The sequence below is a fragment of the Platalea leucorodia genome, assembly GCF_965183815.1.
Source record: "Platalea leucorodia genome assembly, chromosome: 6".
NCBI lineage: Eukaryota > Metazoa > Chordata > Aves > Pelecaniformes > Threskiornithidae > Platalea > Platalea leucorodia.
The window spans coordinates 26,561,164-26,578,730 of record NC_138828.1 but is presented as its reverse complement, the minus strand read 5'-3'; the positions used below and the strand labels follow the sequence as shown (position 1 = coordinate 26,578,730).

At 41.4% G+C, this 17,567-nt stretch overlaps 1 protein-coding gene across 4 annotated transcripts in view; it reads left to right on the top strand.

Moving 5' to 3' along the window:
- EPHA5 (EPH receptor A5) overlaps nt 1–17,567 on the top strand; it is a gene marked incomplete at its 5' end in the record, with an annotated part of 195,722 nt that overhangs the window by 2,803 nt on the left and 175,352 nt on the right. For all 4 annotated transcript variants that reach the window (XM_082314987.1, XM_082314986.1, XM_082314989.1 and 1 more), the window contains one exon: nt 12,687–12,751. In XM_082314987.1, the coding sequence (XP_082171113.1) occupies nt 12,687–12,751 (65 nt within the window). The remainder of the gene's footprint in view (nt 1–12,686; nt 12,752–17,567) is intronic.

Here is a 17,567-nt window from a genome sequence, read left to right as displayed (position 1 = left end):
TACTAAGGAAATAAAACAGATTTTGATTTCAATCACCTTTTCTCAGTTTATATACTAAAAGCAAAACATGTAGTGAAGGATGAAGGCTCAATGCTGTTTCATGCATTTTCAAGTATTGTTTAGCCATTATTTTTAACTCTTTAGCAGAGTTCATTGATTAGAACCAGAGATTTCCTTCTTCCCTTTGACTATTTTTACAAATTTGGAAATTAGTCACAAAGAAAATATTCCAAAGAGTACACCAAAAGTATTACACAATTTTGAAGTGCTGGTACTTCAGAAGTACATTATGACTTTAAAATGCATTCCCTATGGTAACAGGGCGTGAGAGGCAGCCCTGCAGTATGCAACTGGGCTTCTTGCACCTCCTTTAGTTTAAAAATGTGTGTGTGTGTGTGTGTGTTAAATCTTTCTGTTGTAAGTACTAGGGTTTGGGGAGTGGCTTATATAAATTATTTATGTAAAACACAGAATGAACGAAGGAATTGTTCAAAGACCTCCCCTCTGCCCTAAACTTCATGATTTGTTACGCATCGCCTGTGGATTTGGATTGGTTTGCAGATCTCATTTGGCCGTCACCCAGATGACCTTAAAAAGTGTCATGCGGGCAAATTAAAAGAACGGAGTATGTTACATCTGATTGCTTGTAACAAAGTAACTCCACAACCTACTTGCATAATTGTCCTTAAATACAAAGTATATTTCATTCTAGGGCTTTTCAGCAGAGGTAAGTGCTGATGAGTCGGTGCTGTAACAATGAAATATATTGTTAAGCAAATCAAAAGAAATACAGTTTGAAATAATGGCATTGACTTTAAATAGACAAAGGTGAGAAAGACAAAATGAGTCTTTGTAACGTGTTGTATTTGTTTTAAGACTAGAAGGATGCTCTTTAGTTACAAGCTCCTGTATTTGGTCCTCTTCCTTTTAATTATTCCAGGGTTTCTTGAAGCTCACTTTATCTTAATGTATCATTTTTTATTTGAATGAATAAATGAGTACAATTAAAGGGGTGGGTCTGGTGCAGGCAAAAATAAAGGAAGGTTGTAATTTGCAGATTATTCATGCCAGAGCCTGGAATGAGCCTACCTGTTCTCAGTGTGTTGACTTGTGTGTGTGTTGTTTCATACTGACACGTAATTTCTGTGTCATGGCACACTGGATAAATGCATATTTAGGTGTAACATCACAATATTTATCTTTAATCAGTGATTGAAGTCTTTTTCAAGGATTTTTTTGTGTATTTAGTAGACACAGGTGTGAAGATAGTCTTAATTTTCATATCAGTGTATTCAAATTAGTCGAATGGTTTGGGTAAAAATACATGATCAGAACATTTTGCTTATTAGGTTGCACTTAGTAGCTTGGCTTCGTATGTCATGCATTCACACAACTATTGCATTTTGTATAATTCTGTAGGTATTAAGTACTGCTAGCAAGCATATACCTTGTGTATGCAGAATAGGTAAGTTTGGACACATTTCAGTCTGCTCACAGTGCTTTGTAAGGAGGCTTTGAGGAGGTATCTGTTCTTAATTCGTATATTGGAATGGTTCCCTGTGTGCTTTCTGTGATAGCAGAGCGTAGCATCAGTGCCGTGTGTTTATTTTACTCACAGGAGTAATCCCATTAACTTTTAAATTTACTGCGGTGGAATTACTGGTATGAGGAAGGACAACTCATGCCTAATGGTCTTTTTGGGATCAGTCTGATGTGTGATGTATGGCTTTTCAAGAGGTTTAGAATGACTCAATCATGGCTTTAAAATGGAAACTACTATCCTTTTGACAGTAAAACAACATTTGAAACGCAGCAGTTTTAAGTATATGACTAAAAGCATTGCTGCCTAATGACACATGTTTTAAAAAGGGGAAATAAACAATAGCAAAGATTGACTCCAAGATAGTACCTGTTTCCTTTCGAAGCTTATCTTAAAAATTGCAATAAATAGTGGAAAACAGGCAAACTGTCTTAAACGGAACCACTGTCAGACTGTCTGCTTATAGTATTGTAAATGTTGACACCATAATTTGACGTATAAAGCAGCTATTTGCACATCAATTTACAGATGGGTAAATTGGCAGGTACTGTGGGAGAAAGGGAAGACTTAGTGGGCTTGTCTGACAGCTTCTTCCCCCTCCACTGTTAACTCTCCCACCGTTACCTAACTTTTTAGCTCCATTATACGGTCATCCACCTCCATGTCTGCTGTTCTCTTTCTGTTAACTAAGAAAACAAAATCTCACCTGCAAAGAAATTTTTATTCTTTGCCCTGAAATACGAAGTGTTTTGCAGTGGGCTGTGGTGGGGAGGAAGGTGGGAGCAGGATTTTGTAAAATCTGGCAGAAACTGCAAAGCCAGGACAGTTTATTTTGTGGTGCCTTGCTCTCTGATCTCTCCGGTTTTACGCTTTATTGTTCCAAGGATTTCTACGCTGCTTCTGCAGGAATGCTTGTTTCCAGCATGCGCTGAGTGAGCGCAGAGCCTTTAACCTGGGGAAGTCCAGCTGAGATCGCTCAGCTGAGTGATGGTGTTGGATGCTGTTGGCTTTTGTCCGGCTATCAGCTGGAATAGAGTTCTCGAGCAGAAGTGGGGCTGTTAGATCCTCCCAGTCTTTCTAACTTGGAGCTATGTTTTTAGTGGTCCATTCCTGTACGTGTGCAGGTATGTATAGTCTAGAATAGACACGAGCTTTAAACATTGCTCAGGGAAGTGAGACCCTGCCACAAAATAAAAAGAAAACAAACTTTCTTGGCAATTTTTTTTTAATATTCTCACTCCTCTTTAAGAAATAAATCTAAATCTGTACATGGTTCAAGGGCAAAACGAGATGTAAGAAACCCCAAACACACACAGATCGGTCACTTTGCACTGAATTTCTTCGTTATTAAGTGCTCACTTCTATGGAGGAAAGAATATTCAGTGCAGCTCTTCAGCAGATACTCAGCCTACTATCCATTGAAAAGGTTTTTTTTTTTTTTTAAAAAAAAGGAAAATCTTGCACTTATAGTAAAACATCTAAACACAGAATTGAAATATCTATCATGAGTGTACCTTTCTTGCTGACCATAAGTGCTGGTGAGAGAGGGACTTGAGCTAGGTATTTTTCTTTACTCAGAATGTTGCAGAAATACTGTGTTAATGATTGGATTGGAATGAACAATTTTTTTTATAACTTACTCTTTACTAAACTCATTTTCTTTGATCCCTGCTGTAGAATTGCTGCATATTTTAAAAGCTAGTAAAGAGTCCTTTTTTCCTTCGAAAATATATTTTGTTCCTAAGATGTCCCTGTTTTTTGGCACAGGCAGAATGGAGAGATGGATTGTCCTCTGTTCACATTGTGCCTGTCCCTTGTTCTGCTCTGCGACCAGCTGGACATCGAGGTGACAGGTTTTACTGAGGTGAAAGTGTTTGCTGCCCCAGTTGCTTTCACAGCTAGGTGTATTGGCAAACTTGAGCACTGACCTTCAGTAGCTTAGGTCTCTCTCTGGATTTGTTACCCTTTTAGTTGTCTCTTTGACTTATTATATCTCTTACAGTCTCGGTTTTGGTGTTTGCTATGGCTTTGGTCAGTGCAGTATCTGAGCCTCTCTGAAGGTTTAAAGTGCTTCTCCCCTTGGAGGTAGAAACCAATTATCCATGTCTTCTGCAAGGAAGCTAGTTGGGAGATGTAAGCACTGCGATTTGCAGCACTTGACTTCTGGGTTTGGGAGGTGGGAGGTGATGGGAGGCTGTTGGCAGAGGTCCAGTGGCACGTTGCCTGCTGCGGACAAGGGTGCTGGGAGTGTTCAGTGCATGCTGTCACAGTCTCACTGGGGTGTTGGTGGTGGGAAACACCTTCCTTTTCTCTCCCTCTTCCCTGGTATTTGATTGTGCAGGAGGTATGCGAGGAGGACTTTGACCAGGTAGAGCTGCCCAGTTGGCCACTAGCTGGAAGGATGAGAGATGCTTCCTGGAGAAGGTGATGTATCAGGGAATACCTGCATGAGCTGGTCTGGCAGCCCTGAGGGAGAAGGTGACTCCTGCCCCTCGTCTTCCCCTTGCAAGTTCCTGAGCATCAGCAGGGGATCAAACTGTGCCTTGGGGGGTGCACATGGAGAGGAAGCAGTTTCCTGCAGAAGCTGAGAGCTTCTAGGTTTAGGTTGCTGTGTAGCAGGTATTGAGCCTGTAGGAGAGAGGGTAGGACCCTGGGCTTGCAGGCTTTCATACCAGCTACTTCATTTTGGTGCAGGGGGCAGTACTGAAGTGTGTTCCCAAGGTATTAACTCCTGGGTTCTCCAACCTGGATCATTTAATGTTAGAAAGAGGTCAAGAACAACCAGTTTGAACTTTGTAATTCTCTGAGGGGACAGAGAAACACCTGGGAGGAAATTAATTATTCAGCATCAGCAATGTGCATTTCATGATGTTTCTGGGTAGACTTGTATCTTTTTTAACTGCTTTGCATGTCCCAAACCAGTGAAACTACTTGGGGAAACTATCTGCATACTTGCCTTTGTAAGTTAATTTCTCAAAAAAACCCCAGTCATTTTGGTCTATCCATCTTTGCTTTACTAATGTTCGCATGCAGTTTCTTCCTAAAATGTGTTGGCCATGTGCTGTTCCCACTAGCAACCTCCACCCTCTTCCCTCAACAGAAATAGAAGGGATAAACTGTCAACCCCCCTGAAAAGCCAATAGATCATCTTAAACATTTTTTTGCTCCTGAATGCTATCTAAGCATTATGTCAGTTCCTTTTTTTTCTACTTGAGTGAACTCGGTGGCAGCAGAGTAGTCATTATTGTCGACAGGAAGGCTTTATTGGCACTGGACAGTGAGGTCTTGCGAGTCCACTGGTAGTGAAAGCTGACAGCCTTGACAGCTCTGGATGTTTCTGTGCCGAGTTTCTTTCCTTTTGTTGAGTTTAGTTATATGCATAACAGAATTTGTCCATGTCTTCTAAGATACCTTTTAGGAACAGAGACCGTATTGCTTTTAGTTGGTAATGTTCTGATTTAGGGAAGAAGGTGAGATTTCATCTCAGCACTGCCAGCAGGTGTTTTGATTGCACTGGGAAGCTGTTAGGATTTTAGGGCTTGACTTTATGTGAGTGCTTAATAAGGTGCTTGCTTGAAGTAGGGTCTTGAAGAAACTGGCTGCCTCCTTCAACCATTTGCAGATCGTCTGCAGGCGGCACTGGTATTTTGTTTCTCCATGCAGGCTGGTTGTCAGGTTGCTGGTTGCAGGTGCTGGTTGTATCTTGCCTTCAGTGGAAGCTTCTTTTTCATTCTTAATGGCAGGGTGACACTTGCCCAGATGGTTTCCCCAAAAGATTTGTGCTGTAGCCTGCTCGGAGGTCCACTATTGTGTTGGTACAGTGTTGTTTCCAGTGAATCTTATGAGTGGGGCTGGAAGCATTTTGCTGACTTTCTTCACAGTGAATAATTCCTTTTCAATTAAACAGTGATTTTGGTGGGAATGGGAGTGTTTGCCATGTAAAAAAAAAAAAAAAAGGCAAACCATACTGGAGTTTTTAAGTTTCCAGGCACTTTGGTGTCAAGCTCATAATGTCCTTACCACCTCTGCATTTAAGTTATGTATGGTGGGAAGAACAAACGACTGCCTCTTGTCTTGAGTGCAGGTCCTTTTAAGGAAAAAAAAAAATCTGCAGTTTCCTATTTGTTTTAGTGGGTCCGGTTATCGAAGTGAGCTTTTGGTCCCACTCCCTGGAGCTACGGCCGGTGCTGTGTCTGCTGGGAAAAAATGCAGCCAACCCGAAGAACTTTGTCAAAGGGTAACATCACACCCCTCGTAAACAGTGTGTTCAAACAAATTACAGCCATAATGCAAAAATTACTGGGTAAAATTCTCTGGCTGATGTTATGATTGCAGTTGTCCATCTGGCCTTAAAAACCTATGAATCTGTGATGCAGATTCTAGCGTTTTGGCTCTTGCTATAAAAGGGAATCATGAGAAAACTTAGAGCAGAATGAAGCCAATGTAATAAAATATAAATCTGCAGTTAATATTAGTTTGCGAGTTCATTAAGTAGTGTATATTTTCTTCCTCCAGTGGGCTATAAATAATAGGTACTGCTACAGCTTGCACTCTGCTGTAGCTGCTTTCCACTGATAGAAATGTTTCTGAGGTTCTTGCCTGTGTGTTTTTTGTCCCAACTCAATGTAGTTAATTAATACAAAACATCTGCTCCCAGATGACTTTGATTTCTTTCAAGAGTTTATTTTTTAATTTGTTTTGCTTTCTTGGATTATTTTTGACTGTCACTTGTTGGAGTGCCTTGGATTTATACTTTTTGAAGAAATACTTGGCACAACAGGGAAAACAGTTGGAAAATGAATGGCAACAATACTGCAATAAAACCAGTGAAGATTTATGAAGCAGGAAAACTGACTCATGATGATGAAGAGTCCTCTGCAGTCAGTGTGTCTTGGTAGTGCTGTGAACTCCAGGAGTGCAGGAGGAAGGATGGGGAGGTATGCAGTGTAAGGAGAAACCAGCTCCGTTACTGATGATGTCTTTGGCAGCTATACCCCCTGCCTTGGGAAAGAGGAGGAGAGCAGAGGTGTGAAGCTTGATGGAAAGCCTGTGATGCTATTCAGGAGACCTCCCAATGAGGGTTCAGTGAAAGCACTGCTCTTGCATCTTGTCGTGCACCTTGAAACCCATCCAGCAGAGCATTTCACCTCATGCTTAATTGGCAGTGTGTGAGTATTCCTATGAGAGGTTTCTCGCAAGTATTTTAAATGTAGTTGCTCACACAAGCTATGAGTGTTGGGTCAGAGCTGGGGCTACCTTGATGTAGCTCTGACCTTTCCGTGGGTGGCTATGTCCTGCAGAGTGCTGCGCAAAGTGGGCCAGGAGCTGCAGGAGGATGTAGGAGCACTTGATTCACACCTTTTTTCATACGGGAGTTCAGATTCAGGTTACCTAAGACAATGTTCAGATTCCTGTTCAATTCATAACAAATGTATTAAAGTGGAGTTTTGCTTCAGTTGTTTAGAACAAAACATTTTGATTCAAATGTTATTGTTTAAAAATGTGCTACTTTAGAAATCATGTGGTGTTTTGAAATATTTATGCAGACTTTAAGAAGGTTTCTTTACTCCTGTTTGTTTTGTAATGGAAACTGTAGTTATAGGGTATTGATTTGGTTAAAGAGGATGTTCTTTTCTTCCTGCTTTAGGTGTGTGTTAGTGAAATAAAAAAAAAGATTCTTATGGCTTTACAGCTTCATGGCATAAACTCCATCAGCTTTTGCTATCATGATGATTTTTCTAGAGCGATTTGTCATGATAAACTTGGGTAGAGAATGCCCCATGGTAAGCCTCAGCTTGCAAATGGTGCTGCTGAAGTGCAGGACTAGTCCAGTGTTTAAGGATTTATTGGAAATCAGCTCAAAGACCATGGCAACCCAGAATTGTTCAGTCTTTCCTATGCCTGCAGTGACTTTTGCCTGGTGCGAGCCATGGAGGTTTTTCTGGAAGATCCTTAGATGCTGAAATAGCAGGAGTACCTGTGGCTGGTAGGATCAAAAGTGCTCAATGTTTTAGCCTGTTGGTGGTTTTTTTGTTTTTTTCAGCTTTTTTCTAATTTGAAATTGGAGTGAAGAAAATGAAGCTGTTCCAGCTGATCCTGCTTCAGACCAGAGCCAGAGGAGCCATCTCACTTCAGTGGTGAAACCAAAAAAATCCATGGATCAGTGGCTTCTGCTTCAGGCATTGTACCATCATGACAGACCTGTCCTGCTTTTGCCTGGGCAAGCTAATGCTGCCACATGGCACTGTTTTAGGTGGCTGTGTCACATGGGGCGCTCTGCTGTGTGGGCAGCAATATTGGTTTAGGTGAACATTGAATGCCATCAGCCCTGGCATTTCTTGTGCTTCCTTCCAGCCACAATCCCTGTGTAGCCATAGTGAAGCTGCTAAATGCTGGCTGTATGAATGTGACGGGCACATTTGAGTAAAAAGCTGTATCCAGTCTCCCTGTCAGAGCTTCCTGAGTGAAAAAACACTATTAATTCATCAGCTAGAGTTCAGGGCAAAGGTTTAGATCACTTTTGGTTTTATTCTAACTTGATTGCTCACCCGTAGTAACTAGCCTGTCTGAGAACAAGAGTGTATGCAAATTCCCCAGGCTATTATTCTGTATTAAAAAAGGGGGAAAAAAAAAGGCTATGGTATGACTTTAGACTTAATCATCATTTATCCTACCCTGAAGGCATGGAAGTTAATGATGATATAGATCTGTGCGGTTTTGTGTTCCCCTTGACTGAGCATTAGAAATAATTATGGCTTGTGGGATGGATGCACTGATGGTGGAAATGAGCAGAAAACATTTTTGAATGTGTGTATGTGCCTCTTCCAAGTTTGCTGGCAAAGATACAGGTGCTAAGAGTGTGCTTATGGGCTCTGAGGTTTCTAGCTTGTTTGTTGAGACACAGCTAGCTGGTGCTGAGGAGAAAGGAAGTGGGAATAAATGAGTTCTGTTATTTTGGAGGCTTTTAAGGTTATGGGCCAAGCAGAGATGCTAGCAATTTCTGGAGAGATTTTTTTCAGTGGGGTAAGCTCTCCTGCATCCCAGGGGCTGCTGAGTACAGTTCTGGGCTACGCCTGTGGGGTATCTGCAGCACTGGGGCTGGTCCAGGAGTCCCAAGCTACACAGGAGCTGGCACTAGACCTCCTGAAGTATGGAAGCCGTAAGCACCACAGTTGGAGTTTTTCCTGAATTACCTTCTTCAGTGACCCGAGTGTTTGGGTTGGTTCTTAGACAGCTACGGACAAATGCATGCTGATGGTCATCACAGGTTAGATGGGGAGGAGCTGGTTCTGCTGCTCTGGAAAAGACCTCTGGTCTCTTTCTCTGTCTTGCTGTGGGTCGAACCAGAGACAGTTTCAGGGTTTTTTATTAAGGTGTAAAAAAGCTTAATCTCTTCCCAAGTAGCCACGTGGTAAGTTATGGAAGCATCTGTTTGGGATGGCGGCAGCCCTTCTCTAAAGTCTCTGCTAAAATGGTTTCCTCTGTGTTGCAGGTACGTACATCACTTACTGTTTGCCCACTGTTTCTTCCCCAACCTGTTCAGTCTGCAGTTCTTTGATGAAGGCCATTTCAGCAAAAATAATGTTCCTGCCAGGCTGGAAGGTGGTGGGAAGAGAGGTGGTGCTGAGCCTGTATGGACTTGTGTAGTGGGACTGTGTGCTGGTGGCCTCTCCAGCAGCACAGGATGGGAAGGCTGCCTGAGAGAGTGTCCCAAAAGTGTTGGTAGCACTGTCACCCTGTGTGGGGAGCTCCTGCAGCTGGGTGATTGGAGGAGTTACTCCCTTGGGGAGGGGATGTCGCGGCTCTGGCCTGGTTTGAGGCTGAATTGGGGTTGGGTTGGGACCTGGCAATGATGCAAGTGAAAGACAGATGTACTGGAAATGGCTGGGTAGGGTGGTGATGGGGAAGATGCAGATACCTTGTATCCAGATGGAGCCCTGGTAATTTGTGTTTATACCAGAATTTTGGGGATTCTCAAAGCAAACCATTTCAGTCCATTTAGATTTAGTACTGGCTAAATATATTCCTCAGAGCAGATCGATGTAGTGCAGTATTTTAGAAGATACACTGTGAAAGCAGTCCTGAGCCGAAGCCCGCGGGGCAGCCGGAGAGTCTGCTGTGCCTTAGCAGCTCCTCAGAGCTGTCTGAGCTGTGCTGGGAGCCTTTCTGGTCTCCAGAGCAGCCCAGGCACTGGGGGAGCTTAAAGTCACTTGTGGCTTTTGCCTTCCTGGCATGTGAATTTTGGGTTACTGTGGTGCGCCTGTCAAAATGTGTATACTGTCCTCTCCTATTTATTTTGCTCTATGCAGAGTTCTACTAAAATAATTGAGGAATATGAGTCTCTTCTAACTAGAGATTTAGCATTCAGCTCTGATGGCTGACTCACCGGTAGGAAAATTCCCACTGACTTGAGTTAGAGTTGAATGGGTTGTATTATCTTTTCATATGCAGAAAATTATTTTGAAATTGAAGTTAATAACAGCAATTTAAAAATTGTCGTTGATAGAAAGATAATACAATATTTAGTTGTATCATGTTCTTTTTATGATCTGATGTTTGAATAAAAGCACTTTTTCTGCTTTTTTCCTTAATTAGCATGTCATGAAGTTTGTGGCATCAAATACACTATCTAATTACATTCATTAGTAGCATCTCCAGGACAAGTTTTAATTAAGTTGTACAATGTAGATCAATACTTGTTTTGCATCCATTGCAACTTAAGACAGGAATATACTGTTCTGCACAGTTTAATTACAGTGATTGTAATAGAAGGAATTTGGGTAAACCTGCCATTTTGGCAACTGCACTCCCTTCGCTTGCTTTTTAAAATAGTATACAGTTATAATATGGGACATGTTATTTATGTATGTCCTGTTTTGAAGTGTATTTTAAGATCACCCTTCTTATCCCATTAAAAGGAAAATGCAGTGTGGTTCAGGAGCACTTGGGTACTGGTGCTTGACTTCAGCTGGAGCAGGAGACCTTAATGAGCATTTTACCTGCAGACTTCAGGAGGGGGAAGGCTGGCCATCACTGGCTGACATATCTAATGGTGCATGATAGCAATACTTTTATTTTGCTTAGGCTGTGGGGTGGAATGCCACCTAATTGTATGTTTACTTACTGTGGATGTAGTTCAGTGCAGTCTCTGAGTACTGCTTCCACCAAATGTCCTGTAGTTCCATAGCATTGCCAGCTCCCAACTGTTTTCTGTTTTGGCAGGAGAAAGCAATCTGGGCATGAAAACCCTGAGCTACCAAATGTTTTCGCTCAACATCACAAAAATATACTTGACCAGGCAGAACATCTATATGCCTTATGATATTGTGCTGCATTAATACTTGCATGCATTGTGAAAATATCTGGATAGACAAATCTTCTTTAAGATAAGTATTTGATGCCAAAGCTGAGAACTGATTTTTTTTTTTTTTCTACCTCAGCATTGTACTTTTGTGTTTTGGGCTGGTTTTGTGTACAAGGGACTACAGTTGTCAGCCTTCAGTACAGTACAATGATTAAGACCAAACTGACTCAGAGAACTTTGTTTTTTCGAACTAAGTCTGTTGTTTACTCTTTATTTGTTTTTTAAATATTCCTTAAGATTTTAAAAGAGCATGCCTTTTAGTATAGTGTACTTCTGGGTTTTCTTACTATGCCTCTGTAAATAGTGTAATCCTGATATCTGAGGTGCTCAGTTGGCAGCATTTTTAATTTTGTCTGCGGTGCCCTGCAGCGGGGTGACCTGGGCTGGTGTAAGGAAGGGTCTGTATATTGCATAGGTGTTTGCACCGGTATATTTGGCTGCCCAGAGACTGCAAATCAGCCTGATTTGAGTACTAGGGGTGAGGGTTGTGGTACTCACATCCTTTATACTTGTGCATGCAACCTGTTTGTTTTTCTTCTCTAGCAGTCTTGAAGTACCTACATGGTTGGTACTAAAGGAGTGAGAGCAAAGCTGCCTCTACCTGTTTCAAGCGTGTTCTAAGGCTAGATCATTGTGGGCTGGAAAGTCTTGAAAGTCCAATTGTAAAAACTTCCAGTGGGATTTTTAAAGAGCACATAGGGTGGAGATCAGGAATTGAAGACCCAGGGAAATGGATTCCTTTTCAGGAGGGACATGAGTACAAAAAGTGAGGTATTAAGCAGACAAATATACTGTGAGAAGCAAGTGTTGTAATCCAAGGAGAAGGAAATTGTGTGCTTTCAAAACAGAATAAAGTTCCTCCTAGGTTGAGATTTTTGGATGACAGCTGTTGATTCAGAGACAAGCTTTTAACTTGGAGATTAAGCCCTGGGTACAGGAGGTGAAAGCTCTGCACCAGAAACTGCTATAATTTTCCTTAACTGAGTTAAGTGTGTGTAGATTTAATAACTTCACGCTTTTTACTCAGTATTTTGGGTAATATGAAGGGAAAAAAATGTTATAAGCTTGGGAATAGTTTTTTGCTGTTTAATATAAATTGTTGATTGCTTATGTGACTTAACAAAGCTACTCTGAGTTTTTTTTTTGGGGGGGGGGGGGAGATCCCTTGGATATCTTTCAATGAAGTTGCCAAAGACTTGGGAGAAAAACGTGAGAGAGGGAGAAAAGAATAGATTCCTGATAACAGTAATACTGTTACACTTGCACATAAAATACTTAAAAAATTGAATTCATGATAATCCGGAAACTCTGCATGTTGTTTCTTGTTTCATTTTTGTCTTAAAGGCCTGATTATGCTAAAAACATGCCACCTTAGAAGAAATGTGTATATAATCACACACATGTTTGTGAGTGTATGTGTATACCTGTGTACCGTATTCTTACATATACACATAAACACACAGTGTGCACTATGTATTTATTCCCCCCAAAAGACCAGATCCTAAGAACACGAAGGATCTGGATCTTCCAGAAGATGAATGCATTTGCAACTTGGTTTCAGTGGCATATCTCAAAAGAATAAAGTAATGCATATATAGAATTGTTTTCAGTGTATGACCTCATTGTTAGAGGAGTTATTGCATTGTTATTCCACTTTACAAAAATCCAACTTCCTTGGTTAATTATAAACAGCCTGTTTACTATAGCCACCCAAACCTTGAAATATTTATTGAAGCTTGTAATCCATTCATCTTCCTTAACAGTTTTTTCTCTTATTTTCAGTGAATTTACTGGACTCACGCACAGTAATGGGGGATCTAGGATGGATAGCCTACCCAAAAAATGGGGTAAGTCTCTGTTGTTGTTTGTTTTCTCTCTCACAAATTATACTAACCGTTTCCATTCGGAAAGTAGACTACTGGGTTTAAAAACTCCCTGGAGTGACTTGTCTGCAATGGAGGGAAAAAATAAATAAAACAACAAGCTGTGATTGGAAAAATGGAGCTGTGTGGCTAGGGGATTGATTTATTTATGCAGTAGAGCCAGCCACAAGTATTAAAAAAAAAAAAATATCATGAGTCAGCCCCCTCACTCCTCCCCTCACCAAAAAAATCCATGAGGTTATTTAATTTTATTTTTTTTTTTAAATTATAAATTGCTATTCTTTTCTTGAGCCTTTGGGGTAAATGTACAACACAATTTTCTGGAAGTTTTCTTCTTAAGCACAGGGTCTGGGACATTACTGTTAGCTTTAAATGATCAGGACTGTTCAGAGATACTTTTCAAGCTCATGATAAAATTCTGGGAGCTGATAACACTAGAACAAGACATGAGTTTTAAGCACCTTGAAGAGCCTCTGTCCCCTACCATTAACTATACTGAGAACTGAAAGAACTTGGCCTAATTTGATACCTGAAATAGGTGCTAGAGTTTAGATGCATTAATACCCTCCAGTGTGTGTGCTTGGCCTGACTGCATTGTGTGAGCAGTCATTGCTGTGACTTTTGGTCTTTGGTTTGGCTGGGGCATCCTCAATGCTGTACTGTAACAGAGCTTTGGTACCGTCTCGAAAGGTTGACTTCTGCACGGTGCTGAGTATTCCTGTCAATTCCTGGGAGCCATGAGCACCATGTGAGGTGAGAAAGCATCCCAAGACAGAAATGCTGCATGACTGAGCCCTCCAAACAGAGCAGCTCTCAGGAATGTGTTATTCCAGAGTTTTAGTCACCAGCTGAAATGGGCTGCAGAATTGTCTTGGACTCCAGTTTGATTGTCATAAAAATGGTGGCAATGCTTATATAAAATGCAGCCAACCCTGCACATATATATTACACAGTGAATTAAAATCTGGCTTTCCATATATTCTGTGTAGATGAAAGGTTGTAGAAATGGCAGCCTCACTCAGATGAGCTGCATGCTTGCAGGCACAGGTTATGGCAAGGATGTAAAAGCTACGCAGGGAGCTCAGTTTATCCTCCATTCAGTTCAAGTTCTAATCCTGTTGCGGGTGGAGTCTATAACAATATTTTTTCTCTATTGATTTAAAGCCAAGAACGAAACTTGCTCCCCTTGCGTGTGTGGGCATCAGAATAACCAGTGCCAGATGTGCTGGCAGAGCAATGTGTTGGTGCCGTGGCACACCATAAAGATCCCAGTGTCCACTTCTTAATGGAAGATTTTTTTTCCTTTTTGAACACCTCTAGGTATTTTTCCTATGGTATAAAGCACGGTTGCTGTATATCTTAATGTCCTTACAGGAATATCAGTAGAGAAATAATTAGGCCTGAAGACTTGAGAAGATTCCTGGGTCTGTATGTGGAGCTGAGTAAAGGAAAAGCTAAATATCCTATGCATAAGCCTCAGTTGTGTTTTTTTCATTATTTAGAGAAACCTTTCTATATTTCCAAGCTCGGTTTCCAAACAGCACCTGGAAGTGCGCTCATGAATGCCAAAATAATGGTTACTGACTTGAAAGGCAGGATTTTTTCCTTAATTTAAGTTCCACAAATAAAAAGTGAATCAGGCAGTTGGTTTTTGAATTTCCAGAAATCTCCTCTTAATCTTCTTTGTTTTCATGGGACACCATAAAAATTCATGAGGTTAGCCCGATTGTCTCTTTTTTGGCCTAATATATTTGCAGTATTTTACAAGTACTGAAAAAAGTCTTTCCAGACTTGCTTCTCTGACCCCCTTATCTGCTCTGCAATCAGCTATGCTGCAGTCATACTCTGTTTGCTTAATTTTTTTAAAAGATCTACCTTGTATAAATATTTTAAGTAACTCTCACTTCAGGATTTGAATTTGGAAAAGGAGGGAGCTTTAACTGAGATCAGAGATATGCAAGCTGTTCTTTTTGAGGTATTCTCATACAAATTTGTTATCTCAGGATGTCCTCTTAAGGATAATTTTGGAAGATCCGTGTATCTGCCTGCCCTGTCCCCATCAAGAAAAGGAGCAGAAATGTCATAATGTGTCACACTTTGCAACACTACAGTGTGTAGATACAGACCATGTGCTGAAGTAAGCTTTTTGATGCATGGTATTTTATTATTCCTATTAACAGTATCCTGTAGAGTCTAGTCACTTTTCAAGTACTTGGTATCAATTTCAACGGTGATATAGTTCCAACTGAAGATACATTAGCTTTTGAGGCAGCCTTCAACTCTTCTAGTGTTGCTGCTTCTCCACTTGATTTTTATTACAAATCTTAAGGAAACAGTATTTTTCCTAGAACCACATCTGCTAGAAGTAGGAGATGGCACCAGGAGCACAGCTGATGTTAAAGTCTTTGTAGTTGTATGGGAGTGCCTGGGGGAAGTTATCTATGTATACAAAGGCTCAAGCTGGTAGGTTTTGAAAACAGATTTCCACATTTATTTAAAAAAAAAACAAAAAACAAAAAACAAAAAACAAAGCAAAAAAAACCACCACCAAACCCAAACAACAACAACAACAAAAAAACAAAAAACAACCCAACCCCCCAAACCCCCACCAAAACAATGGGGGTAAGAGGTCCAGTCAAGCCAAATGAGCTTGCTTTTGGCAGATCCTTTGTAGGTGTCAGTCTAAATTTTTATTATAGCTGTGTGCCATGGTAATTTTTGTGTATTAAAGCTTTAAGACATTCCATGCTCCAGGGAGGTCCAGCTGCACTTGTTTAGCCTGTTGCTCACCTCATTTGTGCTGAACACAATGGGGAAAATATGATCTAACTTGGGAAATGAAAGGAGCTGTGTATGGGAAGGAGACTGACCCTCCAGTCTGGAGACAGATTAAGCTTAGAGGTAGACCTGTTTCACGGCTGTAATTCCAAATAAAGCACCACACTGCTTTAGTCCCCACAAGATCAGACCTTGGTCCACTGCTAAACTGTGTGCACCAGCTCATCTAGTGAGTAATGGCTTTTAGGGGAAGGGAGGGGAGCACTTTAGCCAAGGGTTGCCTCTGCAGAACTTTGTCTAGCTAGGTGCTTATCTGGTACAGGTTTTGGAAGTGTCCAGTATCCTTGCAGCCTGGCTGGCCTTCATGTCCCCCCCATGCACGTAGAAGGTAAGAAAAATCCCCCTCTTCCATCGTATGGAGTATTGAGGGACCAGTGGAAAAGAAATAATGTGACTGAAATACGCTGTGGCCAAGCAGGGGTTGAAACGTCTCCTGGTATGAAGAACCGTCTGTTGTGTAGGAGAAGGTGCTTTCTTCTTTCTGCTGCTTTGCTCTGAAGGATTAATGAATCCTGGTAATGTGGCTTGCTGGCTGTCCCAGGAGGCCTTCCCTGGCTGCGTGGGTTCAGCAGCTTGCAGCAGTCGTGCTGTTGGCTCTTAAACATGCAGTTATATCTGTTAGAGCGTGAGCAAAGTCCTTGTGAGGTCTGCATGGCCATGGAGCTCAGAAAAGGGACGTTTTCCCTGCCAGTGGAGCATGGTCAGCATGGAAATGCTGCCCCTTTCGCAGCTCAAGTTGGGAATTGATCCTGTTATTACATGCCAAAGGGACAATTTGGACTTTGCTTTGCAGCTCATGTAAGTTTACTTTAACCTGAAGGACGTTATTGGGATTACCAGAGGCTATATCAGAAAAGTCTGGTTCCTCTTGTGTAGTAGGAAGCCCTCCAAGCACATCAACAAAACCATTCAGGTTTTTTTATTAAAGCCTATGCTCGTACAGAAGGTCTGCAAAGCCTGTGAGTGTCTTTTACCCCCACACTTCTTCCTGGGGTGCTGTTTAGGATTACCCAAACGGGGCACATCAGAGGTTTACATATGCATTATATTTGGCTGTCACACCGACTAGCTCTGACCTACAGAAACTGCCTGCACTTGCCTGTGCTAAACATACATTTTTATCATATGGAAGCTCACAGAAGTAGAAAGAATGGTAAGTGCTGTGAGAGAAATAGCTGGGTCAGGTAGTGTTTGTAGGCTGTATTGCCTCCTCTCCTCCCTTGATTTGGCAGGAGACTGTGATGCATTTTGACTCCCTGCAAAGCCACAGCAGAGGGAGAAGCTACAAAGAGCCCCCTTGTAAACCTGTGCTCTTCAGTCTTATTTGGTCTGGCCAAGTAAAAACACAGCCGCTTTTAACAATATCCAGATAATTGCAAAAGTTGCTGATTAAAATAAATGCTTTCTTTTAGCTGGCTTGATTTATTCAGCTATTATATCTGATTTTTGTTTCAGTGGCTATAATAGTGCTGATTTACTTGTTTTAGACCCTCCCTCCTTTCAGGGTTTATTTTAAAACTTATTTCTTTACAGCTTAGAAGTACTCTTTTTCTGTCCAAAGCAGGTGCTTTGCTTTTGTGTAATGGGTCCTCTCCCATCTCTTCCACCTCCCATTGATTTCCCTGACCTTCCTGTAGCACAGAACAGGAAAGCCCTGTGGTCCTTGGGGTATTGGCTGTGTGCTGTGGCTCACTGCACAGTTCCATGTGCTGGGATTTTTTTTTTTTAGGCTCAGACAGGAAAATAAACATGTACTAAGGAACCTGGTCCTGTGGAGATGTTCATAATTCTTTATTCATTGCAGAAAATGAGAGCGCTAGATGACTTGTTGCATGTGAATGGCAAGAGGGAAAGCAATTGCCCCTGCTTTTTGTGGTTAATAAGGCCAAATACTGAAAGCTGGGGCATAAATTCAGCTAGAGAGATTCTGCAAGTTGCTTCT